Genomic DNA, 27889 nt, shown 5'->3' with positions numbered 1-27889 from the left:
AAAACAGTAGAGCATTCATCTCACAACTAATTCCAAGTGCTTTTCGTTAACAACCACATTTCAGTAGGCAGAAGTGCTTAATGCATACTTCCCCTTGCAGCGTTTCTCAACCTGTGAGTCACGACCCCTTTGGCGGTTGAACGATCCTTTCACAGGGGTCGCCTAAGACCATCCTGCTATCAGATATTTACAATACGATTCATAACAGTAGCAACATTACAGTTACGAAGTAGGAACGAAAATAATTTTATGGTTGGGTCACAACATGAGGAACTGTATTTAAAGGGCCAGAAGGTTGAGAACCACTGTAGAGTATAAAAAGAAGATTCAGAGAAAAAAAAAAAAATCCGACCAAGATGGTGGCATAGGTTAACGCCGGAGTTTGCTGCTTTGAACAACTACTTCAAAAGTGAAACCAAAAAACGGAAGGGACATCACCCAGAACCACAGGAACGCTGGCTGAGTGGAAGTCCTACAACTAGGAGGAAAGAGAAACGCACACGGACACTCAGAGGAGGCGCAGTGCTGAAGTCAAATTCTGAGGTGCGGAGTGCTCGGAGCAGGCTGGCGGCGGAGGGTGCGGTTGGCGTTTTCAATCGGGAGGGAGTCGCAGACTCTGAGCTCCAGACCCGGGCGAGTCTTTAGGGACCCAGACTCAAACGGGAGAAGCGGGACTGTCTGGCTTCGGTCAGAGCGAGTGCAGCTTTCTCTCCAAGCTCTGCAGCGGGTGCTGGGACTCAGAGAGGCAGAGCCCCTGGGGACAGGACTGAGAGCCGCCATAACTGCTCTCTCCGGCCCACCCTGTTGATCCTGTGCGACCCGCCCCGCCCAAGCCCTGCACAGAGGCATTTGCCGAATAGCCTCAGGCAAAGGCTAGATTGGCACCTCCCTAGAGGACAGAAGTTCTCTCCCTGCTGACACAGCTGATTCTCATAGCCACTTGGCCTGGAGGTCAAACCCTCCCTCGAATTAGCTACAACAATCAAGATTCAACTATAAGACTGCGAACAAAGACCACTAGGGGGTGCACCAAGGAAGCATAACAAAATGCGGAGACAAAGAAACAGGACAAAATTGTCAATGGAAGATATAGAGTTCAGAACCACACTTTTAAGGTCTCTCAAGAACTGTTTAGAAGCTGCCGATAAACTTAATGAGATCTACACGAAAACTAATAAGACCCTCGATCTTATATTGGGGAACCAACTAGAAATTAAGCATACACGGACTGAAATAACGAATATTATACAGACGCCCGACAGCAGACCAGAGGAGCGCAAGAATCAAGTCAATGATTTGAAATGCGAGGAAGCAAAAAACATCCAACCGGAAAAGCAAAATGAAAAAAGAATCCAAAAATGCGAGGATAATGTAAGGAGCCTCTGGGACAGCTTCAAGCGTACCAACATCAGAATTATAGGGGTGCCAGAAGATGAGAGAGAGCAAGATATTGAAAACCTATTTGAAGAAATAATGACAGAAAACTTCCCCCACCTGGTGAAAGAAATGGACTTACAGGTCCAAGAAGCGCGGAGAACCCCAAACAAAAGGAATCCAAAGAGGACCACACCAAGACACATCATAATTAAAATGCCAAGAGCAAAAGACAAAGAGAGAATCTTAAAAACAGCAAGAGAAAGAAACTCAGTTACCTACAAGGGAATACCCATACGACTGTCAGCTGATTTCTCAACAGAAACTTTGCAGGCCAGAAGGGAGTGGCAAGAAATATTCAAAGTGATGAATGCCAAGAACCTACAACCAAGATTACTTTATCCAGCAAAGCTATCATTCAGAATTGAAGGTCAGATAAAGAGCTTCACAGATAAGGAAAAGCTAAAGGAGTTCATCACCACCAAACCAGGATTATATGAAATGCTGAAAGGTATCCTTTAAGAAGAGGAAGAGGAAGAAAAAGGTAAAGATACAAATTATGAACAACAAATATGCATCTATCAACAAGTGAATCTAAGAATCAAGTGAATAAATAATCTGATGAACAGAATGAACTGTTGATTATAATAGAATCAGGGACATAGAAAGGGAATGGACTGACTATTCTTGGGGGGGAAAGGGGTGTGGGAGATGTGGGAAGAGACTGGACAAAAATCGTGCACCTATGGATGAGGACAGTGGGTGGGGAGTGAGGACGGAGGGTGGGGCGGGAACTGGGAGGAGGGGAGTTATGGGGGGAAAAAAAGAGGAACAAATGTAATAATCTGAACAATAAAGATTTAATTAAAAAAAATAAAAAAAATAAAAAGAAGATTCAACTTTAAATAACATTATTCATTGTCACTGCTTTATCAAAGATGTGCTTAAGTAAAGCATGTTTCTTGTCAACAAGTGGCAGTGAAGAATAGAATGACTGCAGGCGCAGGTTGGGACCCCTCCCTTGATTCTTGCTCAGAAACCAGTTTTACTGACTTTGGCTTTTATCCAGTCATTGCAAATGTCAGTGTAAATGCAGGCAGTGCCTCAATATTTCTATACAAACAGTTTTGGCCTCATGGGTCTCCTGAAAATGGTCTAGTGGAACCACTGAAGCCTGCAAAACACACTTGGAGAACCGCCGTGTAAATGAGCAGAGTGCAGTAGTGTGGAAAATTAAACCTAAAGGATCCCAGAAGACTGGTTTCCCTCACTCGGTTGGAGCATTGTCTTGTACACCAAAGGGTGGCAGGTTTGATTCCAAGTTAGGGCAGCACATACCTAGGTTGTAGGTTCAATTCTGTAAGGCCACATAGCTAGTTTTCCAGTTCCATGTATAGGAGGCAGCCAATCCATTTTTCCCCCCTCAAATCAATAGAGTGGTCACTTTTAAAATACAAAGGCAAACTTTAAACTCCGATTATTGTAAAGAATGAAGAAGAAATATATAATAAGAATATAATATAGGAAACTAGTAAGAGAAAAAAACAGTGAAAAAAAACAGGAATCTCATTCTCACATGAAGAATTGCCCACTACTACTGCTTTGTAAAATGTTCCTGTGTCTGCCAGTGAGAGGTTAGAGGACTGGCCATCGATTTGGTTGCCTAGCATTGCCTATTAGGGAGGGTCAATGCTTATAAAGGCAGCTCTGGCAGGTCATTGTAGAAAAACTTTCACAGAATTTGATGTGCTGAGTAAAAAGAGGTCAGAAAATTCCTACAGGATCTAAGAGAAGAATTTGTAAAAGGACTTTCTTTGTTGAAGGTTAAGCTCCCTCCACCCCTCTCTACTCCCAGCAGATGTGTAGCTAACATGACAATTCCTGGATTAGTTTTTTTTCAATCACGTTCTTATTTTCTAGAAATACAAATAGATCCAAGGACATTTTTGATGAGAGACTCCATCCTGTCACAGTAAGTGCCAGTTGTATTGAGGTTGTCTTTTTCTCTCAGACAGTTGCGTTTATTCCACGCTGATTTGCTTCAAAAGAAATCACTAGTAAAAAATTACTTTCTCCAGCTTGGTGTTAACATTACCTTCCTTTAAGTTTTCTTCCCCACGCCATGTTGTATCTAATTATTTTACAAAAGGAATCCTATACTAATAAAAGAGAAAAATGGTAATTGGCGTACAACCGATACCTTTTTCATTGGCTAATCAGTGAGATATGCAAATTAACTGTCAGCCAAGATGGCGGCTGGCAGCCAGGCAGCTGAGAATAGGAGGCTTGGTTGCCCCAGCGATGGAGAAAGTCAAGGATCCCCGCAGCTGCAGGGCTCTGAGCTCCTGAAGCAACAACTCCAAAAGATACAATGTTTCAATTATAGAAGCTAAAAGATGGCGGTTAATTTGCATACTCAGGCTCCAAGCACAGCGAAGCCAAACAGCCCTGAAGCAGCAGGGCAGAGAGGCCTCCCGGCCCCGGTGATCAGCGTAGCCCAGAGGCCTCCCGGCCCCGGTGATCAGCGGAGCCGAGAGGCCTCCCGGCCCCGGTGATCAGCGGAGTCGAGAGGCCTCCCGGCCCCGGTGATCAGCGGAGTCGAGAGGCCTCCCGGCCCCGGTGATCAGCGGAGCTGAGAGGCCTCCCGGCCCCGGTGATCAGCGGAGTCGGAGGCCCTGCGATCAGCAGAGCCGAGAGGCCTCCCAGCCCCGGTGATCAGCGGAGCCGAGAGGCCTCCCGGCCCCTGTGATCAGCGGAGTCCAGAGGCCTCCCGGCCCGGTGATCAGCCGAGAGGCCTCCCAGCCCCGGTGATCAGCGGAGTCCAGAGGCCTCCCGGCCCTGGTGATCAGCGGAGTCCATAGGCCTCCCAGCCCCGGTGATCAGCGGAGCCGAGAGGCCTCCGGGCCAGGGATCAGGGAAGCCGAGAGGCGTCCTGGCCCTGGGATCAGCGGAGCAGGGAGGCTTCCCAGCCCCAGGATCAGTGTGACAGGGTGCGGAGCCCCAACCCTCTGATCGGCCCTGCTCTGTGCATGACAGGAGTGGCGCTGCAACCTCCCTATGGACCCTGCCTTGAGTGTGCCAGGAGGTGGTGCCCCAACCCCCCAATCAGCCCTACCCTGAGCATGACTGAGGGTTGCATCGCAACCTCCCAATCCGCCCTGCTCTGTGCATGAGAGGAGGCGGGGCCCCAACTCCCCAATGGGCCCTGCTCTGAGCCCGACCAGGGGTTACACCTAGGATTAGGCCTGCCCTCTGCCACCCGGGAGCAGGCCTAAACCAGCAGGTCCTTATCTCCTGATGGGTCCCAGACTGTGAGAGGGCACAGGCCAGGCTGAGGGACCTCCTCTCCCAACCCCGAGTGCACAAATTTTTGTGCACCGGGCCTCTAGTCTATATATATAAAAGCATAAGCGACTGTCTAACTGGTAGCTATGGCGCGCACTGACCATCAGGGGTCAGACACTCAATGCAGAAGCTACTGAGCTGCTGTGACTTGGGAGCTGTGGTTCTCAGGTGATGCACCCGGAACCAAAGAGGAGGGAGCCAATTCTGGGGTGTGTAACCCGAGAACTGCCCTCTTGCAATCCGGGACCCTTTGGGGGATGTCGGAGAGCGGTTTCAGCCTGATCCCTGCAGGCCAGACCAGGGGACCCCCATCTGTGCACGAATCTGTGCATCAGACCTCTAGTGTTATATAAGAAACTAGAGACCCAGTGCACAACATTCGTGTACTGGGGTGAGAGGTGCCTCAGCCTGACCTGCACCCTTTCTCAGTCCGGGAGCCCTCGAGGGATGTTGGAGAGCTGGTTTTGGCCTGATCCCCGTAGGCCAGGCCGAGGGACCCCACCTGTGCACAAATCCGTGCACCAGGCCTCTAGTTTATAATAATAAAAGTGTAATATGCAAATCGACCAAAAAACAGAACAGCAGAATGACCTTCCAGATGAACTTCGGATGACCATGCTATGACACACACTGGCGCCAGGCTTGCCAAGGTGGGTGCAATGTGATTGGTCAGGGGGCCCTGCCATCACCCCACGATCACCCTACAGAGGGAGGTCAAGGCCCCAAAGAGGGAGACCCATACCTCTGGCTGGCGGGGCGATCGATCGGGTGGGCGGGGGAGCTCTGTGATCGCCCCAATGAGGGAGGCCCGGGCCATCCTCTGTGTGGTGACCGTTTGTGGAGCCCCAGCTGTGTGGGCAGAGCCCCACACCTAATTGTCCTAAAGAGGAAGACCCAGGCTACCCCTACAGACAGCACTGTCATGCGTGGGCAGGGCCACCCTCTGCAGGGTGATTGATCTGGGGGCCCCCGCAATCAATCAACCCACAGAGGGAGGCCCAGCCCACTGGCTAACAATGTGGTGGTGGGTGTGCAGGGCCAGCCAGTGATCACCCCACAGAGGGAAATCCCAGGCCAGCCAATGATCGCACCCCATGTCTGTCCCCCGCAGAGGGAGATGACCAGTGATGGGGTAGGGGTTGGCAGGGCCACACCAATGGCAAGCAGTGGCAGCAGTGGGGGCACGGCCAGCTGCCAGTAGGCAGGGGAAGGAAAGCCCCAATAGGCCCTGATCACCATTCAAGCCTAGGAACCCTACCCGAGGGGTCCCAGATTGTGAGAGTGCACAGGCTGAGGGCCACCCACCCTTGCATGGATTTTGTGCACTGAGCCTCTAGTGTTATATAAGAAACTAGAGGCCAGGTGCGCGACATTCATGTACTGGGGGTGGGAGATCCCTCAGCCCAGTCTGTGCCATTTTGCAGTCTAGGAGCCCTTAGGGGATGTCTGACTGATGGCTTACATCCTTAGCACTGCCGCGGAGGCGGGAGAAGCTCCTGCCACAGCCACTGTGCTCGCCAGCCATCAGCCTGGCTTCTAGCTGAGCAGCACTCCCCCTGTGGGAGCACACTGACCACGAGAGGGCAGCTCCTGTGTTGAGGCTCTGCCCCTTGGTGGTCAGTGCGCATCATAGCGACCAATTGTTCCGCCATTCGGTCTATTTGCTTATTACCTTTTTTTTTTTATAAATACTTTTTTTAAAAAAATATATTTTATTGATTTTTTACAGAGAGAGAGGGAGAGAGATAGAGAGTTAGAAACATCGATGAGAGAGAAACATCGATCAGCTGCCTCCTGCACATCTCCTACTGGGGATGTGCCTGCAACCCAGGTACATGCCCTTCACCGGAATCGAACCTGGGACCCTTCAGTCCGCATGCTGACGCTCTATCCACTGAGCCAAACCGGTTTCGGCTGCTTATTACCTTTTTATTCTATAGGATATGTCAGTAAGAACTGAGTTTCAGCCTTGTATAATTAGTGAGCTATAGTGGGTCAACATGCCTGAAAAACAAAAAAATGTATATTTTTAAAAGAAAATTTTCAAGAGCATCAAGCAATATGAATATTTGTACATAAACCTTATTAGATATGTCAGAATCTCTAGAATAAAATTAAACCACTATTTAAATATTGAATTAATTAGAATGACAAAAATTTTCAAATGTCTTCAGATATGCTCTATAACAATATGTGGCTGGTGAGCACTGTACACACAGCACAGCCTTAGAGACCGATGGTTACATTCTCAAAGTTGATTGCAGAGAAGTATGACATGACGACCAACAAGTCTTTGGAGCCTAAAAATAGTTCACATTTAGACAGAATATTGTAGGTGAAGGTGGAAAGGAATATATAAATTTTCTGAGGTTGTGCCTGTATTTATCTTTAATGAGTGTCAATATTCAGTCACTGTTTTTTAAGGTCCCATTATTTATATTTAAAAGGCTAAAAGACATGTCACCCGATCAAAATTATTTTAAGCGGCACATGGGCACAAGTGGAACATGGTTGTTACAAAAGTTCTTAATATTTTTCTTCAATGGGTACTTTCTTTCAGGAAGAAAAGGTTCCTGAGGAATTCTTTCATCATAATCCTGATCCCGAATCAATTTACAGATTTATTCGACCTTTTTTCATTGCCTATAAGGCAACAGGAGGATATGCCATAACAACATTGGTAAGATAGTTCTTCTTTCAGAACTTTATTAAGGGAAACCTATCAAAGGATGTAAAGTTCACACATTTGAGCTTAATAATCACTGTGATTTAAAATGTCCTTCCTTTTCTTACCACAAAGCGATTGCTCTCAAAGGCAGCAGGAGGGAGAGGTTTCCAATTTCTCCCTCCAGACCTCAGGAGACATAGGCACACCAATGCACAAAACGCACGCATACAAGGTGTGCTGATGGGGCAGGATGGGGGCAATAACAGAACCTTCTGGGCCCCAGGCAGTGACAGGTTCAGTGTAGGTCTAAGGTGAGTCGCAGGCTGCATTCCCCGCGCAGTTGTAATGTGTGTCCTGATGGAGAACTAGAGCCCTAAGTTCTCTGTTCCTTGGATGATGGGTGTTCATCCGTCCTTTCTGTCCTCTTGTGCCTGCCTGTGATGTTTCCAGGATTCTAGTGCCAGTAGGACCTGAAAGGGCTTTGCTGGTTGTCTGCTCAGCTACAGCTGTGTAAGGGCCTGTGTGTCATTCATCCAGGATTCCTGTGGAAAGAGTGTGTCATTTGGAATGAGTGGTCCATTCTAGTGAGAAGGAATGGGGATTGTATCACTCCTCCCTCGGACAATCCTAAAGGGGAATGTCTCCTGCTTGGTCCGAGGGAAGAGTACTTAGTGCAGTGCCTCCTCCTTCAGTGTTCAGTCAGAATTTTGGAGAGGCAGCCTGTGCTTCTGAATAGAGACCCATCAGTGGGCACTGGACCAGACGCAGTCCTTTCCATGGAGCTGCCAGCCATCTGGAGTGCTGAGCACAGCTGATCAAAGGCGGGAGTGGTGCTCCCACCTGAAGAGCTAGGGAACTCAGCAAGGAGAGCATCTGGGGTAGAAGAGGGGGATTCCTTTTCAAACACATTAAGATGATGCACCTGTGAGACAGAGGGGCATCTCTAGAGATCATCCTACTATATAAAAACCCTGGGTCCGTCACAACCGGAGGTTCAGCCAACCGGAAGTCAGTCCTGCAGTCAGCACTGGGTGGCCATGGTGACCCAGCACTGACTGCTGCAGCTGCAGGCACGATGACCCAGCACAGACTGCTGAGGGGACTGCAAACTAGGCCCAGAAAGAGGCCTGAAGAGAGAAGCAGGGTCTGATCCATAGCCTGTGTGGCAGCTGTTGATCAACACTTGCCTCTCTCTTTCTCCCCAAGCCAGGCCAGCAGCAGCCCCTCCATTTCTCTCCAGGCCTCCACCAGAGCTGCTGATCAGTGCCGCCCTTCTGATCAGGCTCTGTTGATAGGCTCAGAGACTCTGACTGGCATAGAAACTGACCAGTCAGAACCAAATCTGGGTGAAGTGTGAGGAGCCAATGGCTGCCTAGGAAGCAGAGCTTTTGATGCTGATTGGCATAGAAAGAGACTAGTCAGAACCAAATTGGCCAGCAGAGGAGGGCAGTTGGGGGAGAGATCAGGCAGGCAGGCAGAGGCAGTTAGGGGTGATCAGGCAGGCAGGCAGAGGCAGTTAGGGGCAATCAGGCAGGTAGGCAGGTGAGCAGTTAGGAGCCAGCAGTTCCAGATTGTGAGAGAGATGTCAGACTGCCAGTTTAGGCCCATGGGGTTGGGCCTAATCTGGCAGTTGGACATCCCCCAAGGGGTTCCCGATTGGAGAGGGTGTAGGTTGGGCTGAGGGAACACCCCACTCCATGCACGAATTTGATGCACCAGGCCACGCGTTTGAATATGTGGAATTAGAGCATGAATCTGAGCTACTGGCAGGGAATTAGTATTAGCTATTCCAGTACCGAGAAAACGTGTGAATAAAAAGTGCATGGAAGATAGAAGAATAACAAGAGCAGGTATTTAGTGGATATTTATGGAAGGAGCAACTACTTGGCAGCATTGAGCACTTTGACCTCACTCTCTTTCTGGAACCTCGCATAACTTCCTTTTATTTTCTTGTTTCCCCCTGTTTTTGATAACACCCTAAGCTATGCCTGATGATTTCTCCTTCAGAGCTGAGTCCTTACAGACCTAAGTGCAGAGGATAGAGGAGAGACATGGTTGAATAAAGTGTTTGCTTTTATGGAGCTTCTGCCCTAGTGAGGAAGATATAAATATTTCTTTAACTGAGTGTTGTTAAAAGGTGAATATCTCAGGTAGTAGTAAATATCACGAAGGTACAGCAGGGTGACGTGATATCATGCTGAGAGGGGCTTGCTACTTTAGAGAGGTGATCAAGAAGAGCCTCTGTAAGAGATGGCATCTGACCCTGGCCTGACTGAACTGAGGAAGATGAGGAGCTCTGGCGTTATGTGCAGAGGGAACAAGTGCCAGCCTCTGAGACGGGAACTTATACTTGGTATTTGAGTAAGAGTGAGGTATGGCCAGTGTGGTCAGAGTGTGGAATGAGGGAAAGAATGTAGGGCATGAGGACCTAGAAGGGCAAGTGCTACCTGATTGGGCCTTGCAGCTTGCAGGCCATGGGAGGAAGTGACATTTTGATTTGTTTGGTGGAAACCCTTTGGCAGAGTTGAGCAGGGTGGGGAAGTGCTCTTGATTACAAAAGCTATCCTGGCTGCTTTGGGGAAAATGACTGTAGCTGGGAGACAGAGTGGAGGCTGAGAATTCAGGGGCAATAACAGTGATATGAGTGAGAAGTGACAAATAGACTAGGAAGCAGTCTCACTGTCAGTGACAGGCAGAGATAAGAAGAGTTGCTAACAGATTGCAGCAGGTCAACTCAATTGGACGTCTTTGGACAAGCACCTAGGCAAATGGCAGTGCCCCACATGACATTAGGGAATGCGTGGGGAGTGGGGAGCTGGGGTGAAGAGCTCTGGTTTGTATGTGCAAACGCACCGATGACCTTAGCAGTAGTAGTTTCAGTCGAGTGACAGTGCCAGGGGCAGACTGCAGTGGGTGAAGGAGAGAGTGGGAGATGAGAAGCAGCTTCAGGGCATTCACTGTAAGCAAACAGAGAGGAGCAGTCTAGGGATTGTGGGGGGTGGGATGGGTGTCACATAAATACATTCATATTGGGGAGAATCTCTGGCCCAGGAAAGTGTTCAAGAAGAGGTAATTGTGGGAGGTGTTCTTCAGAAGTGGGATGGGATTGACTTCACTGCTAGAAGAGTTTCAGTGAGAAGAGAAATCTCAATTCTACTGACACAGGAAGGCAAGTGGTATAAATGAATGAGTAATGGCACATTCTAGATCTGCAGAAGAGATGAAGGAAAGTTGAGTGATTTCCAATGTTGTATATGTCTCTAATTAATTATTCCCAGAAAGTTGACAGTTGAACCTTGTAAGGAGGTTCATTCATAGGATATCTGGGAACATTTAGCTTTGGAAGATTGGTGCAAACTTTCACTAATAACACATAATGTTCAATAACCTTTTGCTTTCCAAAATACAGTTGGGTGTTAACACCTTTGGTGAATGTGAGCTGTCAATCTGACAACCTCGGACAGTAAACATACTCTTCTTCAAAGAACCCTTTGACGAAACAGCAAATCACAGCTTGCCTCTATAATCTTTGCTTAGCTGTTAACTTCACCCAGTTCTTTGTAGAATAGACATGTAATACATGTGAAGAAATCATGAGATCTCACCAGCTATCTGGCAGGTTTATAGGAGAACCAGGGAGATAGAGACCGGCAGCTCTGCTACCACCTGAAACCAACAGAACTGACCAAGCTTCAGGTTGTGTAAGACAGAGATGGATTTCACAGAATTATGATGGAGATGTGAGGCTTAGGGGATATGAAATGACTATCCTTGGTGTGCATGTGTGTTTCTTACAAAGGCACTAAGTCCAGGAATACCTGACAGTTGTGGAGACCTGCCTCAGACACACCTGTTTGCACTGCCTGTGCTGCTGCACCACACAGCAGCCACTGGGGGGCTGTCTTTAAAAAAATTTTTTTTAATCCTCACCAGAGGATATTTTATCCATTGATTTTCAGAGAAAGTAGAAAAGAAAGGGGAGGAGAGGAGAAAGAGAGAATCATCAGTATGAGAGAGAGACATCTATTGATTGCCTCCCGCATGAGTCCTGACTGGGGCCAAGAGTGGAACCAGCGAGTCTATGGTGAGCAGGCTGGAAATTCACATGGGAAAGTAGGCAGTAGAAGTGTCTGATTTGCAACTGTTTCTTGGTCTCTGGCTCTAACTGGCCAAGCAGTCTCTCTAGAACATGGGTGGGCAAACTTTTTGCCTCGAGGGCCACAATGGGTTCTTAAACTGGACCGGAGGGCCGGAACAAAAGCATGGATGGAGTGTTTGTGTGAACTAGTATACATTCAAAGTAAACGTCATTACATAAAAGGGTACGGTATTTTCTTTTTTTAGTTTTATTCATTTCAAAAAGGGCCGGATCCGGCCCGCGGGCCATAGTTTGCCCACGGCTGCTCTAGAAGCTAAGAATAAAAGGCATGGCAAAAACTGATGAAATCTATCATTCCTGAAAGTTCTTATCACAGAACTTAAACTGAACTAGAATCAAAAACCAGTGTTCTACTTTGCAGGTTTACATAGAAAGACTTTTATCTTATGCTGAAATCGACATTTGCCCATCTAACTGGAAACGCATTGTTTTGGGAGCGATTATTCTGACATACAAGTATCTGCACGATCAGATTATGTGGACTTTTCACTTCGTCCCATTGCTAAAGGGCATTACAATCAAGGACTTGTGAGTTTGCAAGATTTTGATGAAGTTTCTAACCATTTTCGAATACCTTATTTGCCCCCATAAAGTTTACAAAATAAGAAATATTTTGAAAGGTTACATTGTGCAGAGGACTGAACTAGGCATAAAATTACATACATTTTTCTATCCATATTTGCTTTGACATTTCATACTCCTCATTAATTAGTATGTCTTCATGTGTTATTATTGTAATAATCTGTGTGATGATTTGGTATATTTCTCTGGTAGCAAACTTTGTAGAAACTCACATCCAAAAACAACAGTAATGTTAATACCTTCATGGCTTTCTTAACGCTGTCTACCAGTTCAGGTCTTTTATTCCCCCCTTTTAAAAATTTCATTTATTTTCAATAAGAGTTTACATTCAATATCTATATATAAATAAAAGCCTAAGCGACTGGCTGCCCAGCCAGTAGTTATGATGTGCACTGGCCACCAGAGGCAGACGCTTAACGCAGAAGTGAAAACCATAGGCGTGGGAACATGGAACAGACTGATGAATCTCAGAGAGAATGGGGGAGGGCGAAGGGCAGGAAGAGATTAACCAAAGATCTTATATACATACTAGAGGCCCAGTGCACAGATTCATGCACTGGTGGGGTCCCTCGGCCTGTCCTGCAGGGATTAGGCCAAAACTGGCTCTCTGACATCCCCCGAGGGGTCCTGGATTGTGTAAGAACACAAATCTGTGCACAGGGCTTCTAGTTATTTTATATGAGTCTCGGGTGTGCAGCATAATGGTTAGAAAATCATGTGCTTTGCAAAGAGTTTTCCCCAGTATTTTTAGTACTGACCTGACAGTATGCATAGTTACTGCAGTATTATTGACTCTCTTTCCTATGGTGTAATTTATATCCCCATAACTGCATTGTAATTGCCAGTCTGTACTTCTCAATTTCTTCACCTTCTTCACCCAGCCCTCCCACCCCCCAAACCTCTTCTCCTCTGGCAACCATCCAAATGTTCCCTTTACCTCTTAGTCTGCTTCTATTTTGTTTGATCATTTATATTGCCTTTTAGTGAAATCATATGTTATTTGTATTTCTCTGACTGACTTATTTCACTAACATTATACCCTCTAGGTCCAACTATTCTCTCACAAATGGCAGGATCTCATTCTTTTTTATGGATGAGTAATAATATTCCACTGCTTTTTTATCCACTCATCAGTCAATGAGCACTTGAGTTGCTTCTACAGCTTAAGGATTATAAATAATCCTGCAGTGAATATAGGGTGCATGTATTCTCTCAATTAGTGTCCTGGTTTTCTTCATATGTATACCAGGGGTGGAATCACTGAGTCACAGGCAGTTCAATTTTTAATTTTTGAGGAACTTCCATACTATTTTCCACAGTGCCTGCACCAATATACCTTGCCACCAAAAGTGCACGAGGGTTCCCTTTTCTCCACATCCTTGTCAGCACTTGCTGTTTGTTGATGATAGCCATTCTGACAGGTGTGAGGATATCTCACTGCGGTTTTAATTTGCATATCACTGATGATCAGTGATGTTAAGCATCTTTTCATGTCTATCAGCCACCTGTATGCTCTCTTTGGATAAGTGTCTTTTCAGGTCCTCTGTCCATGTTTTAATTAGATAGCTCATATTTTTGGTATTGAGCTGTACATGTTTTTACAAGGTGTTGAGTTATATATGTTTTTTATAAATTTTGAATATTGAACCCCTTATTAGATATATCATTGTCAAATATGTTTTCCCATCAGTGTGTTGTCTTTTTATTTTGTTGATGTTTTCTTTTGCTATCCTAAAACTATTAGTTTGAGATAGTCCATTTCTTTATTTTTTCTTTTATTTCGCTTGTTCAGGGTAATCTATCAGCAAAACATGAAGAGAAATATTCCAGATTTTAGTGCCTATGTTTTCTTCTAGGAGTTCAATGGTTTTGACTCTTACATTTAAGTAAATAATCCATTTTGAGTCTATTCTTGTATATGGTGTAAGAAGTGGTCTAGCTTCATTTTTTGAATGTATCTGTTCAATTTACCCAACATCATTGACTGAATAGACTGTCTTTATACCGTTGAATGAAGTCTCCTCTTTTGTCAAACAGTAATTAAACATATAGGTGTGGGGTTATTTCTGGGCTTTCAATTTTGTTCCATTGATCTATGTTTGTTTTTGTGCTAGTATCATGCTGTATTGATGACTATAACCCTGTAGTGGAGTTTGATATCAGGTAGTGTGATACCTCCAACCTGTTTTGTTTTCCTCTCAGGGTCTTTTGTGGGTCCATATAAAACTTTGGATTAGTTGTTCTACTTCTGTAAAAGATGGCATTGGCGTCTTGATAGGAATTTGGTTGAAAGAGATGATTTGAGGTGGTATGGACATTTTAAAGGTGTTAATGCTTCCTGTCCATGAGCATTTACATGCTTCCATTTATTTGTCTCTTCCTCAATTTCTTCTTTGGTGTCTGATAATTTTCCAAGAGTTTTCCCCTCAAAGATAAGAGTGGTGGCTCTGAATGGATCCATTTGTTGCTGTGGTGATGTGCCCAGTCCTTTTGTTGGCACATCTGTACTTTACTAATCCCCTTCCTGCTATCAGCCTGGTGAAAATGTCTGCAAGTTCTTCAGGGCTAAGAAACAGCATACGTCATTCCTTTCACCTGAGCACTAGAGTGGAGCCCTGTGAGTGAGCAAGAAGAATAAACCTACAGCTGCACTAATGGCACTCTGATAATTGAGCCCGTAGTCAACAGCAATTGTGCACAAGAGATATAACCTCCTTCCCCTTGTCCCAAACTCAAAGGGGACCACAAATTGTTGAACCTTGTTTGCCTGTTTGAACATTAGTGTATTAGCCCAGCTGGGTAGCCTTTATTTGTTTCAAAACTAAACTCAGAGCCAACCTAGTAGCTTAGAAAGACAATTTTGAAGAGAACCAAGTTGACTAAAATGGCCCTGTGGTGGTTTTGTGTTTTCCTTCTTCCGCAGAAATGAGTTGGAAAGGCAATACATATGTCTACTGCGGTTTCATTTTTATGTTTCCACCAGTGTCTATGCCCAATACTATTTTGACCTTCGGTCCTTAGCAAGTGACCATGGATTGTTGCCTGTTGCATTTACTCCTCTTCAAAAAGAAAGAGCACTGAACCTAGAGGTAAGGCTGTGGAATCACAAAGTGGGGTTTTCTGCCAGACTCAAAAACCAATATCTGTGCATAAATCATATTGTGTAGTGACTAGGAAAATGAAAAGCTGTTTTAAACTAACACATTGAATAAGACTTATTAACTCTTTCACATTATATTAGCAGTATTTTTATGGTGTATATAAGAATTCCACATTATAAAAAGTATCTTTTCTGTGACCACGATTCAGAATAATTTAAATCCATTTTAAGCTTTGATGGTTTTTTTTGAAACTGTATTCTATTTTATAACCATACATGAATCATTTCCTACAATTGTATCATTAATCATATCTACAACCATATTCTACTTATCACTCTTAACTCAGTTTGCAAATTCATGTCTTTTCTGTATAGATCACAGTTCAGTACCTTTAGTTTGTTAGACAAAACTAACCTGAGAGAGTGATACTTAGATTGTAGAATATGTATTTCAAACACTGGGTGTAGAAAGTATATGGGTTTTTAATGGCAATTGTAAAGTACGTGCAAAAAAAGTAATATTTATGGCTTATGAATTCTGGGAGTATACAATACAATTACAACTGAAATGGACAGTTTTTGTGGTACTTAATAGTCCTTTAGAATAAGATGTGCGTCTACCTTAATGTGCAAGTGAAATAGTACCTTTATGGTGCTTCGGTCACTAGACCTTTCCTACCTTTCAGGAAAATACAGCACGTGCCTGCCTCATTAAAATTTGCTTAGAGCAAATGCTAACTAATGAAGATTGGGTAGAATGTAAATCACTGAGTAAACAATGACTTTTCCCAACTGCATATTTATTATATTTAAGGAACCAAGTGTACAGACAACAGATGACCCTGTTGTTAGGAAGACTGTCACACCTTTGACATCATTGAAAAAACCCAAACTTTAAAAAAGCCTAAGTTCCCCTTTGCTCTGTCAATCTAATCAGAGTCCCTAAACTACTTAACTTCCTGGATGAACATAAACTAGGATCCCAAGGACCAAGCAGTGTATACGCTAGCTCTCCGAAGAGGCAATAACTATAATCCATATAAAGAAGTGGGAACGTGTGGCTATCAGTGCTGCTTTCCCTGTGAAGGCTGCAACTCCTTTATTTTGAATGTACCTGTGCTCTGTCTCATGTCTCCCCCTAGGCCATTTCCAGATATTGTGAAAACAAAAACCTGTGCAGGGTGGCCATAAAAAAATCTGGCAGCTGTGCTAACCTTACTGATGTGCAGCATGGCCATGCCATCTTATTTTAAGGAGGAATGAGGGCTGTGACATGATGAGCCCCTCATCTGCAGACTGGAGAAGAATCACCGCTCCTGCTCCAATCCCAGCTAAGTTATTTCCTTTTAAGGGAGACGGGGGCGGCGGCCGGGGTATTGACATAATGAGTTTCTCACCTACCAAAACAAGGACTGTAGAAATATAAGATTCCCTATTCTGGCAAGTTTAGTATTTCCTCTTAAGAATAAGTGAAAGGTTTTAACCTGATGAGGACCTTTTTTAGCCTATGCTTAGTTTATGATTAGGTACTTAAAGCCAGTCTCTATATTAAAAAGTAAGGAAATAGTAAGATCTTTTATTGTAACTTTTTTTATTAGTATCTTAGTATAGACTGCATACATACTGTGGACAGTGCTGGAAGTTCCACAGTGATAGATTAAAAGGCTTCATTATACATTAAGTTTGCTACTTCAGTAACTAATTTAGGTGGGCATACTACACTGAATTCCCCTTTGAAAATATAGTTTCGTACTTTTTCAATTTACTTTGCCTCATTTTTAAAGTGAACATGAATAAAACGAGATTTTAAATTTGTTTTATATTGTAGTATACATTTGAAAAGTTTTGTTAACTGAAAATATGAGAATTTATCTTAGATGTCAACAAAGGTGATGAACATACATTAACATTTTTATTCCAGATAACAATCTATTTTACCAGGGTTTTTTCCCCTTCTTTGCAAACTATTTTCTTTTTCTCAGATTTTATATGTCCCACCATTCTGCCTGCTAACCTTTATATATTGCTTGCCTCCTTTCTCTAAATTGCTCTTTTTGACAACTTTTGTAGTAGATGCACAGTAAAATTATTTAATCAGTCACAGAAAAACTAGTATTCTTTGGAAAAAATTTTATCTTATCCCAAATGTTTAATTGTGAGATATTTTCCCCATTGTCAGTATTGCATTCTGTACAAGCATTAATTTCACTGGCTTGTGTGGGGTATATTTTTAGCTTCTGGTAATGCACACTTGTTTCCAGATGTTTCAAAAGTACAGGACACATTACAATGATGTGTGAAGCACTATGATTGCCAATAACTTCTCATATTTTAAAACTATCCTAGCATGCAGTTTGCAGCTCTGTGGAACCATAAAAGACCCACTCAGGGGGCAGACTCAGTGAGCACCAAAGCCCCATCGAAGGAAGTCTACCCCCAGAGGGGTGTCTCCAGCACAGAAGTTCTCCCACTGCAGACACAGCTGATTCTCACAGCCAGTTGGCCTGGAGGTCAATTCCTCACAGTGATAACTACAACAATCAAGGCTTAATTACAACAAGACTGTGCACAAAACCCACAAGGGGGTGCACCAAGAGTGTCCACCTCAGGTAATTGGGACACTTAGCACAGAAAGGCACTCTGTCAACACAGCGAAGCACAAAAAATGCCGAGACAAAGAAACAGGATACAAATGACAGAATTGGAGGAAAGCAAACTGCTGGATATAGAGTTCAAAACCACACTTTTAAGGTCTTTAAAGAACTGTCTAGAAGCCGCCGATAAACTTAATAAGGCCCTCGAAAAGACTGGTGAGACCGCTGATAAATGTAGTGAGATCTTCAAGAAGACTGGTGAGACCGCCAATAAATGTAGTGAGATCCTCAAGAAATCTAATGAGACCCTTGATGTTGTGATAAAGGACCAACTAGAAATTAAGAATACACTGACTGAAATAAAGAACATTATACAGACTCCCAACAGAAGACCAGTGGATCGCAAGAATCAAGTCAAAGATTTGAAATACGAAGAAGCAAAAAACACCCAACCGGAAAAGCAAAATGAAAAAAGAATACAAAAATACGAAGATAGTGTAAGGAGCCTCTGGGATATCTTCAAGCGTACCAACATCAGAATTATAGGGGTGCCGGAAGAAGAGAGAGAGCAAGATATTGAAAACCTCTTTGAAGAAATCATGACAGATAACTTCCCTACCTGGTGAAAGAAATAAACGTCCAAGTCCAGGAAGCGCAGGGAACCCCAAACAAAAGGAATCCAAAGAGGACCACACCAAGACACATCATAATTAAAATGCCAAGAGCAAAAGACAAAGAGAGAATCTTAAAAGCAGCAAGAGAAAGAAACCCAGTTACCTACAAGGGAGTACCCATACGACTGTCAGTTGACTTCTCAACAGAAACTTTGCAGGCCAGAAGGGAGTGGCAAGAAATATTCAAAGTGATGAATACCAAGAACCTACAACCTAGACTACTTTATTCAGCAAAGCTATCATTCAGAAGTGAAGGCCAGATAAAGAGCTTCACAGATAAGAAAAAGCTAAAGGAGTTCATCACCACCAAACCAGTATTATATGAAATGCTGAAAGGTATCCTTTAAGAAGAGGAAGAAGAAGAAAAAGGTAAAGATACAAATTCTGAACAACAAATACACATCTATCAACAAGTGAATCTAAAAATCAAGTGAATAAATAATCTGATGAACAGTATGAACTGGCGATTGTAATAGAATCAGGGACATAGAAAGGGAATGGACTGACTATTCTTGGGGCGGGGGGAAGGGGTGTGGGGTGAGGGAAGAGATAGGACAATAATTGTGCACCTATGGATGAAGACAGTGGGTGGGGAGTGAGGGCAGAGGGTGGGGTGGGAACTGGGTGGAGGGGAGTTATGGTGGGGAAAAAGAGTAACTAATGTAATAATCTGAACAATGAAGATTTAATTAAAAAAAAACAGAAGAAAATGTAAAATATTTACATGACTGCATAACTTCATGGAAATACATTAGAAAACCTCGTTGAAATAAATAATTCCCTTGGAAAATAAAAATTTCCAAAATTGTCCCTATTAGGGATAAAAGTTTAAGCTAATCAATTTTCATAGAAGAAACAGAGAACAATCTAAATGCCCATCTAACTAAAACTAGTTGAATAAATGATGGTATATCCAAACAACGAATACTATGCAGCAAAGATCTCTATGAACTGATATGGAATGTTTTCAAGAAATACCAAATTTTAAAAAGCATGATGTAAAAAAGTATATATATAATATAAATAATTTTATAAGAAAAAATGGGAATTAAGCTGACATATATTTGCGTATTGTTAAAAAAAGAAATAAGGATAAACCAGAAAGTAATGAAAATCTTGAAAGTAAAAGAATGAAACTTCTCTTTGCTTATCTCTTTATACAGTTTTCACTTTTGAACCATGTAAATGTTTTGCATGTTAAATCAATAAAAATTTTAAAAGCAAACCCTGATAAAAAATAAAATAAATAAAATAAAACTACCCTAGCATACCTGAACTGAAAAGAAGTATTTGTTATTTATTCACCCTCTATACTCTTAATATTATATCCATTTCAGTAAAATGATGGCAACTAATATGTTGAAACATAAATTTATATGATAGTAAAGTTTAAAGTAAACTGAGGATTTAAATGAAGTAAGAAGAGGAAAAGTTTTGGTTGCTTGAGAGTGTTTGCCTTCTGCTGCGTGTATCTTGTGTCATTAATTTGTCATGTGTATTGCTGAACAGTGTCTTTTAGGTATAGTTGCCTTGGCTGCCAAAGAGCTTAGCTTTGAGCAATTTCATGCATTAATTCAGTAAGTAACCTTGGAACATTTAAAATGCCTTGTGGACAGATTGCCATTTTAAGTCTCTTCATACTAGGAAAAGGTACTTAGGTTTATATACCTGAGGATTAATTTGTTTTCAAATTTAAAAATAATTTTCAAATGTATATTTAAATTACTCAAATTTCTAAATTAACTATCAAAATACACTTTTTATAACATCAAAAGCTCTTTCATTATTTCAATGAAAAATAATTTCAGTTTACTGTTTCTCTGTCCTCAATATTGATTGCTAGTGGGATCAATATTTGAATTATTTTTTAATTTTTGTCAATATATGCTTTCTATACTTTTCATTAAAAGGGCCATGTTTTCATTAGAGCATTTAAACTTGTTATTCCAAAAGAAACGGTCAGGATAGCTGTGGTGGTAGTAGTATAGTAGCATTTGACTTGAAATATTAGGTTTTTTTTAAAGGAATAATAAATGTACAACTTAGCTTTGGTATTCAGATATTTGTTAATGATTTTCAGGCTTTAAAAATTCAAGTTTTGTTTGTTCTCAAAGTCATCTTAGAAGAGGTTCACCTCATTCCTTAAAGACCTGTATAATTATTGAATAATTTATTGATGCCAGACACTTCCCCTAAGAGATGAAGAGATTCCCTACCAGGTAGGCATTCTATCTAATTGGATACACACACACACACACACACACACACACACACACACACACACACACACACGCACGCACACAGTTGTCCGCAATAGCTTTTGCTTTTAATGGCTAGATTTGAATTTGAAAATTTGAGACACTTACAAAAATCTCCTTCTGGATATGTGCATTTTAATGTCTAAGACAATTTAAGATTTTTCTCATTTTTGGATATCGTAAACATCATGATGGTACTCATACTAACTTCTTTTGACCCCCCAGAAAAACGTCATTCAGAAGTGTGCCCACATGAGGAGACGCTGTCTCGCACCAGTGTTCAGTGTGGGGAAGCACACTTGGAGCATTGCTTTTCCTGAATTCTGTGTTACTCACAGTGGTTTGTATAAGAAGATGCTTCTGCTGGCTTTTATTAGTTTGAGTTTAGTATATTTTTCCTGCAACATGTACTCTTGATGTTGCTTCTGAATCTCAGAATAAAAAGCTCTTATCTGATAATAATTTCCTTTCCTCACCACTCACTTGTTACGTAACCACTCTGAACCTTCCTTTCACCCTGCCCTTCTGGACTGCAGGGGTTATCAATAATGTGCTAATTATGAAATGTGCTCAGTTCTTCTGAATGTTATCTTTTCTTTGCTCTTAGAAATGTCTGGCAAATGACACCTTACCCCCTTCTGGAAGCTCTTTCTAACCCCCACTCCCTTTCTTACCTATGTGATAAATCATAGCACTAAGTTCTCTTTCTATAGTCTCATAATTCCTTTTGTTTATATCTTTCTTTCCATCTTTACCTTTTGTCTCCTGGTTCTTTCTTTTCTCCTCTAAACTTTGATATTCCATAAATTTCAGTCCCTGGGTTCTGGATTCTGCTTCTTTTATGGGTATTGATTCTCTCAGTGACCTCTAGGTGTTAATCCAACGTGTACAGTACCCAGTGCCAATCTCATATCTTTGGTGGCCTGTTAGTCTCAGTTGTCTTACTAGACTTGCCTTGCTGAGGTCAGACGTCTTTCACTTGACAAAGGCTTATTGACCCTATATTAGGCCCTGGGCTGCTGATGTGGGATAGAATTTATTTAATGGTTCCTCTTCGGTGTTATAAACAACAATTGATAATTAATGATCATTTCCATTATGGCAGCGTTTCTTAGTGTTTGTGGTCTTTTGTTGAATGCACAAAGCAAACCGGAAAATAGTAAAGGTATGCCTAAGTTTATTTTTTGAAGTCAGGGGGGACCTTATATAGCAGGGATCATTTGAAGGATGAAGAAGTTTTCTAGACAGAAAAGCTGTGGGAAGATTTCCCAAGCAGTGAGAATAGCAAGTATAAAGGTATAATCAATGAGGGTATAACGTGTCTGGAGAAACATACACCAGCCTTTACTGCAGCATAGTACACCAGAAAGGCACCTGTAGGAGATGAGACTAGGCTGTTATATAAATAAGGTTTAGAATATGAAGATCCTTGTATATTATGCAAAAATACTTGAGACTTCTTGTCGCCAAAATTAGAATAAAACAAAAATTAGGATTCAAAACCATGTCTTTGGCTTCATTTTACCACATTTTTCCCTTTAGGCTCTTTTTAGGAGAAGGAGAGAGAGCAAGGAAGGCTGAAAATGGAGGAAAAGGAAAGTAATCTTATGTTTATTGAATAAATGATTGCTGATATTTCTCATTTGGGAGTGGTTGTGAAGGTAGATGCTGTGAATTGAATCAAATTGAATTTCCCTATTTAAGATATTATCCCTGGAAAGAATTTCAAATCCAGTTTTCATTAGAAGTTAACATTCACTGGTTTTATGGTACACAATACTATAAAAAAATTGTGAGATCATGTAGGTATATCAGACAATTAAAGTCATCTTTCTAATATTAACAACTAAGCACTTATCTTGAGATCCCCAGGAAAGGAGTTGGGCATGCTTGGCAGATCAGCCTTTGGAGGAAGTAGCTGTGCCGGGCAGAGAGGGCCTGAGCTCTGGAGCTGAGAGCAGTAATTGTTATGGAGCAAAGCAGGGTAGATACAGTCCTTTACTCTTAAGTGTTGCCTGTTCTTATTTGATAACATGAATGAATATATGTTGTTGAGCCCTTTGAATGTTACATTACTTTAATTTTTAATTTTTAAACTTTGGGATTATAAAGTGAGAGCTTAAGGCAAGAGAGGTGACAGTGGACACCAAAGGATCAAGAAGGATAAAGGGTAGCAGTCAGATGAACTGGATGAGAAACAAGGGTCAAAAGAACGTCACTGAGACCTGGAGTGGGAAGTGGTTGCAGGAGCCTGGGAAAGGTGTGGTCATAGTGTCTAGGAGGGGACAGGTGGAAAGCCAGGCCTCTGGCCCTAGAATGGTTGGTACAGTCACTCCTGGAGTTTTCTTTTTCTGGAACCATAGCTCCTTGGAGGCCAGAAGAAATTAGCCAGCTATGCGCCAGCAAAGCGTTATATGTTGTGACTTGGGGTTTGGCTTGACTGTGGTTTTGTGTTGGTTTCAGAGAGAAATGATTTTTGGACCAGGCCCTGTGGACTGATTTCCCCAGCTCTGGAAGCTCAGGCCTCAAGCGAGAGGAGCCAGCCTGTGAGGGCTCCACCCTATGGGGCCCCCACATTACAACCTGGAACTCGGAGACAGCGGGGCCTCAGGCAAAAGGGCATACCGGCCATTCCAGGTGAGGTCTGGACAAGGGATGAGGAGGGCAGGGGCCCAGGTCTTCAATGGAGAGTTACCTCAGCACCCACTCTAAGGCTGCTGGCTTTGATCCCACCAAGAAGGCCACCAGCAGCCTTGCCAAGGACATGAAGACAGCCAGCTATATGGAGATGCTAGTGGCAGGAGGCCCTGTCTTACATGGGGCAGGAGAGCCACAGACAAGTCCCATGGGTGTAACTGTGGTGCTGGGGGTGCCCTGGTGCAGCGCAGTGGGGTGTAGCTTCTGGCTGGTAACAGATCAGGAGGTCTTCAGGCCAGGCCCCTTCAAACCTGACTATATGACCCTTTGCTTCTTTGGTTAAAGTAGGGGTAGATAGGCCTGGACCAAGGAAATAAAGCCTAAAAGGAAAGACACAACTCTCCTTTGTTCCTGACAGGGCGAGCACGAAGCCCACTTTTCAGGTATGGGAGTGGCTGCCCTACTGGATCTGCCCCTTCGGGTCAAGCTGCCCATGATCCCGGGGAGCAGTAATTTATACTATATGATGGAAGTTCAGTGAAAAGGTAATTTTTGCCTTGATGTTGGTTGTCTTTGCCAATTTCTACCTGCTTTGAAAGTCAGGTGCTACATTATACAAAGTCCACTAACAGAATTCGCATTAACATTCACAGCAAAAAAAAAAGTCAAGCCCTCATCTAATCCTAGGTATTGTTTAGGATTCATGCCAAACACTTTCATCTTGTATGGCTCGCACAGAATCGTGGGATGGACAGGTATTATTCTTAGTTCTTTCTTAACATTGAGAAGCATGTTAACTCTTTTTTTTTTTTTTTTGGTAACAACACAAGATATACAGATTTAGTGAGGTTTTTTTTTTTACTTAGAAATAAATATGTTTGGTTCAAAGGTGGAATATTAATGCTATTTCATTATTTCATGATTTTAACCAATAAGTTGTTAACACAACCTTCTCTATGGTTATGTTTTGAGAAAAAGTCTATCTCCTACACAACAGTGAGTATAAAATGGAATTGAAGTGAGTTGACCTGCCTCAGTCCTGTAACTTCACTTTAATGGAAGAAGGCTCTGCCTCCCGGAAGGCACTCCATGATTTCCCCCAACCTCCTGTCCAGTCTTTACTCGCACCCAGAACCTCCGCTTCCTCCAGTTGGGGTCTTTCAAACCTCCTCTCACATACCATGGGAATGCTTCTGTGCCTTTCCTCACCTTCCCCCAAACCTGGCGTACCCGTCCCTCTTCTCCTCAGTCTATGGATTTCAACCATATTTCAAGATTTTATTTTGTGAACTATCATAGCCCCCAGTGAGCTTATATTTCCTTGAAATTTGCATTGCACTTGTTTGTATAATTTTACTCAACACTACAATTTTATAATTACAGTTTTATAACTTAACTCATACTGGGTTATGGTGTGTAATTCCCTCAAATCTCTTCTTGTTTACAGTCCTCAATGCTCCACACACTGTCACACCTCCCCAGTCCTTAACTCAATAACAAACATTGAAAGAGTTTCACTACATTTTTTTTAATGTTTTCTCTGGTTAATATCACAAAATATTCTACAAAGAAGAATTCTGAGGAACCCTCTACCCGTCTACTCTCTGTGATTCAGAAATGAGTAGGGCCGCTTGATGTTTTATATATGCCTAGTAAACATGATTTCTTAAAGCAAGTTTAGCATCTGGGAAATAAATAAATAAATAAATAAATCTGTTCTACTAAGGCAAGCTGATTAAAAGCATACTTGCCTCCCACAATTTAACTGAGTCAAAAACACAAGCTTTCCCACAGCATGCTTGCCACCTATACTACTCCTCTTCCTTTTTTATCCTCTTTTTTTAACCTCTAAACTTAGCCCTGTCTTTCTTTTGCCTGCTTCCTCAGTGTATTGTTTACTGCGAATTGGACATGCTTGGGTATTACTATTTCCTGTGAAACCCCAGGAGCCGCTGGAAGGCCAGGCAGCAGGCAAGGTGATGTCCAGGACCCAGGAGCCGCCTTGCCTACGGTCGTGATCATGATCAAAATGGGAAAGCCGGTCCGCAGGAAAGATGGCACGCCGGTACCCAGGAGCAGCCTTGCCTGCGGCCCGTGATCGTGATTGGAGAGACGGGCCGAAGGCAAGGCAGTACCCCGGGACCCAGGAGCCGCCTTGCCAGCAGCTTGAGATCCTGATCATGATTGTGATTGTCATCCGAAAGCTGGGCCAAAGGCAAGAAGTACCCAGGAGACCCAGGAACCGCCTTGCCTGTGGCCCATGATCGTTATTTGAAAGCTGGCTTCAGGCAAGGCGGCAATGCGAGACCCAGAAGCTAACTTGCCTGCAGCCCGTGATTGAGATGGAAAAGCCAGACCACAGGCAAGGCAGCATCCCGGTCGGAGGAGCCGCCTTGCCTGTGGCCGTGATCATGAATTGAAAGCTGGGCCGCACGCAAGGCGGCATTCCGAAGACCCAGAAGCCAACTTGCCTGGGGCCTGGCTTTCTGATCACGATCACGATCATGATCAAGATCACGATCATAATCACAACCAAAACCACTATCACGATCACAATATAGGCCTCAGGCAAAGCCTTCTGGGTCTCAGAATGTCGCTTTGCCTGTGGCCCAGCTTAAATCATGATCACGGGCCGAAGGCAAGGCAACATTCCGTGACCCAGAGCCGCAATGCCTGTGACCCAGATTCGTGATCATGATCGTGATCGTGATCATAAAGCCAAGCCTCAGGCAAGGCGGCACACCAGGACCCTGGATCCCCCCAGCTGCAGCTCATGATCGTGATCAGAAAACTGGGCCACAGGCAAGGAGACAGCAGGGACCCAGGAGCCAACTTGGCTGTGGCCCATGATTGTGATTTGAAAGCCGGGCTTCAGGCAAGGCGGCATTCTGAGACCCAGAAGCTGCCTTGCCTACGCCCCTGATTGAAATGGAAAAGCCAGACCACAGGCAAGTGGCATCCCGGGTCCCTGGAGCCGCCTTGCCTATGGCCCGTGATCATGATTTGAAAGCTGGGCCACAGGCAAGGCGGCATTCCGTGACCCAGAAGCCGCCTTGCTTGTGGCCTGGCTCACCAATAATGATCACCATCACCATCACGATCACAATCAAGATCACGATCATGATCACGATCAGGATCATGATATGGGCCAGTGGCAGGCGGCTTCTAAGTCTCAGAATGCCCCCTTGGCTGTGGCGGAGATTTCAAATCATGATCACGGGCGGCAGACAAGGCGACATTCCGAGACCCAGAAGCCGCCTTGCCTGCGGCCCAGATTCATGATCGTGATTGTGATCGTGATCGTGATCGTGATCGTGATCAGAAAGCCAGGGCTCTGTCAAGGAAGCGCACCAGGACCCAGTATCTCCCTTGCTGCAGCTCATGATCGTGATCAGAAAAATGGGCCACAGACAAGGAGAAAGCCGGGACCAAGGAGCCGACTTGCCTGTGGCCCATGATTGGGAATTAAAAGCCAGGTTTCAGGCAAGGCAGCATCCCGGGTCCCAGGAGCCGCCTTGCCTGCAGCCCGTGATCATGTTTTGAAAACTGGGCCACAGGCAAGGAGACATTCCGTGACCCAGAAACCGCCTTGCCTGCGGCCTGTCTCTCCAATCAAGATCACGATCATCATTATGGTCACAATCAGGATCACGATCATGATCACAATATGGGCCTGAGGCAGGCGGCTTCTGGGACTGGTAATGCCACCTTGCCTGCGGCCCAACTTTCAATTCACGACACGGGCCGCAGGCAAGACGACATTCCGAGACCCAGAAGCCACCTTGCGTGTGGCACAGGTTCGTGATCGTGATCGTGATCGTGATGTTGATCGTGATCATGATCGATATCGGAAACCAGGCCTAAGGCAAGGCAGCACACCAGGACAGAGGATCCGCCTTGCTGAAGCTCATGATCGTGATCAGAAAACTGGGCCACAAGCCAGGAGACAGCCATGACCCAGGAGCTGCATTGCCTACAGCTTCTGATCAAGATCGAAAAGCCAGGCCACAGGCAAGTCAGCAGTCTGGGACCCAGGAGCCGCCTTGCCAGCAGCTTGAGATCGTGATCATGATTGTGATTGTGATCGGAAAGCTGGGCCAAAGGCAAGAAGTCCCCGGGAGACCCAGAAGCCGCCTTGCCTGTGGCCCATGATCGTGATTTGAAAACTGGGCTCAGGCAAGACGGCATTCTGAGACCCAGAAGCCGCCTTGCCTGCGACCTGGCTTTCTGATCACAATCACGATCACCATTACTGTCACAATCACGACCACTATCACGATCACTAGACGATACAGGCCGCAGGCCAAGGCTTCTGGGTCTCAGAATGCTGCACTGCCTGCGGCCCATCTTCAGTCACGATCACAAGCCGCAGGCAAGGCAACATTCCAAGACCCAGGAGCTACCTTCCCTGTGGCCCATGATTGTGATTTGAAAGCTGGCTTCAGGCAAGGCGGCATTTTGAGACCCAGTAGCTGCCTTGCCTGTGGCCTGGCTTTCC

The 27889-nt window shown here is 43.9% G+C and overlaps 1 protein-coding gene across 1 annotated transcript in view; it reads left to right on the top strand.

Moving 5' to 3' along the window:
- The window catches only part of LOC132234758 (cyclin-Y-like protein 1), a 57798-nt gene extending 30543 nt beyond the window's left edge, over window positions 1–27255 (top strand). The window contains exons 4-7 of the mRNA XM_059696104.1: window positions 3295–3346; window positions 7280–7399; window positions 11908–12074; window positions 27189–27255. Coding sequence (XP_059552087.1) covers window positions 3295–3346; window positions 7280–7399; window positions 11908–12074; window positions 27189–27255 — 406 coding nt within the window. The remainder of the gene's footprint in view (window positions 1–3294; window positions 3347–7279; window positions 7400–11907; window positions 12075–27188) is intronic.
- Window positions 27256–27889: the final 634 nt, after the last annotated feature.

The sequence above is a fragment of the Myotis daubentonii genome, chromosome 1 (genome assembly GCF_963259705.1).
Source record: "Myotis daubentonii chromosome 1, mMyoDau2.1, whole genome shotgun sequence".
NCBI classification, from domain to species: Eukaryota; Metazoa; Chordata; class Mammalia; order Chiroptera; family Vespertilionidae; genus Myotis; species Myotis daubentonii.
This window is presented reverse-complemented; position numbering and strand designations above follow the sequence as displayed.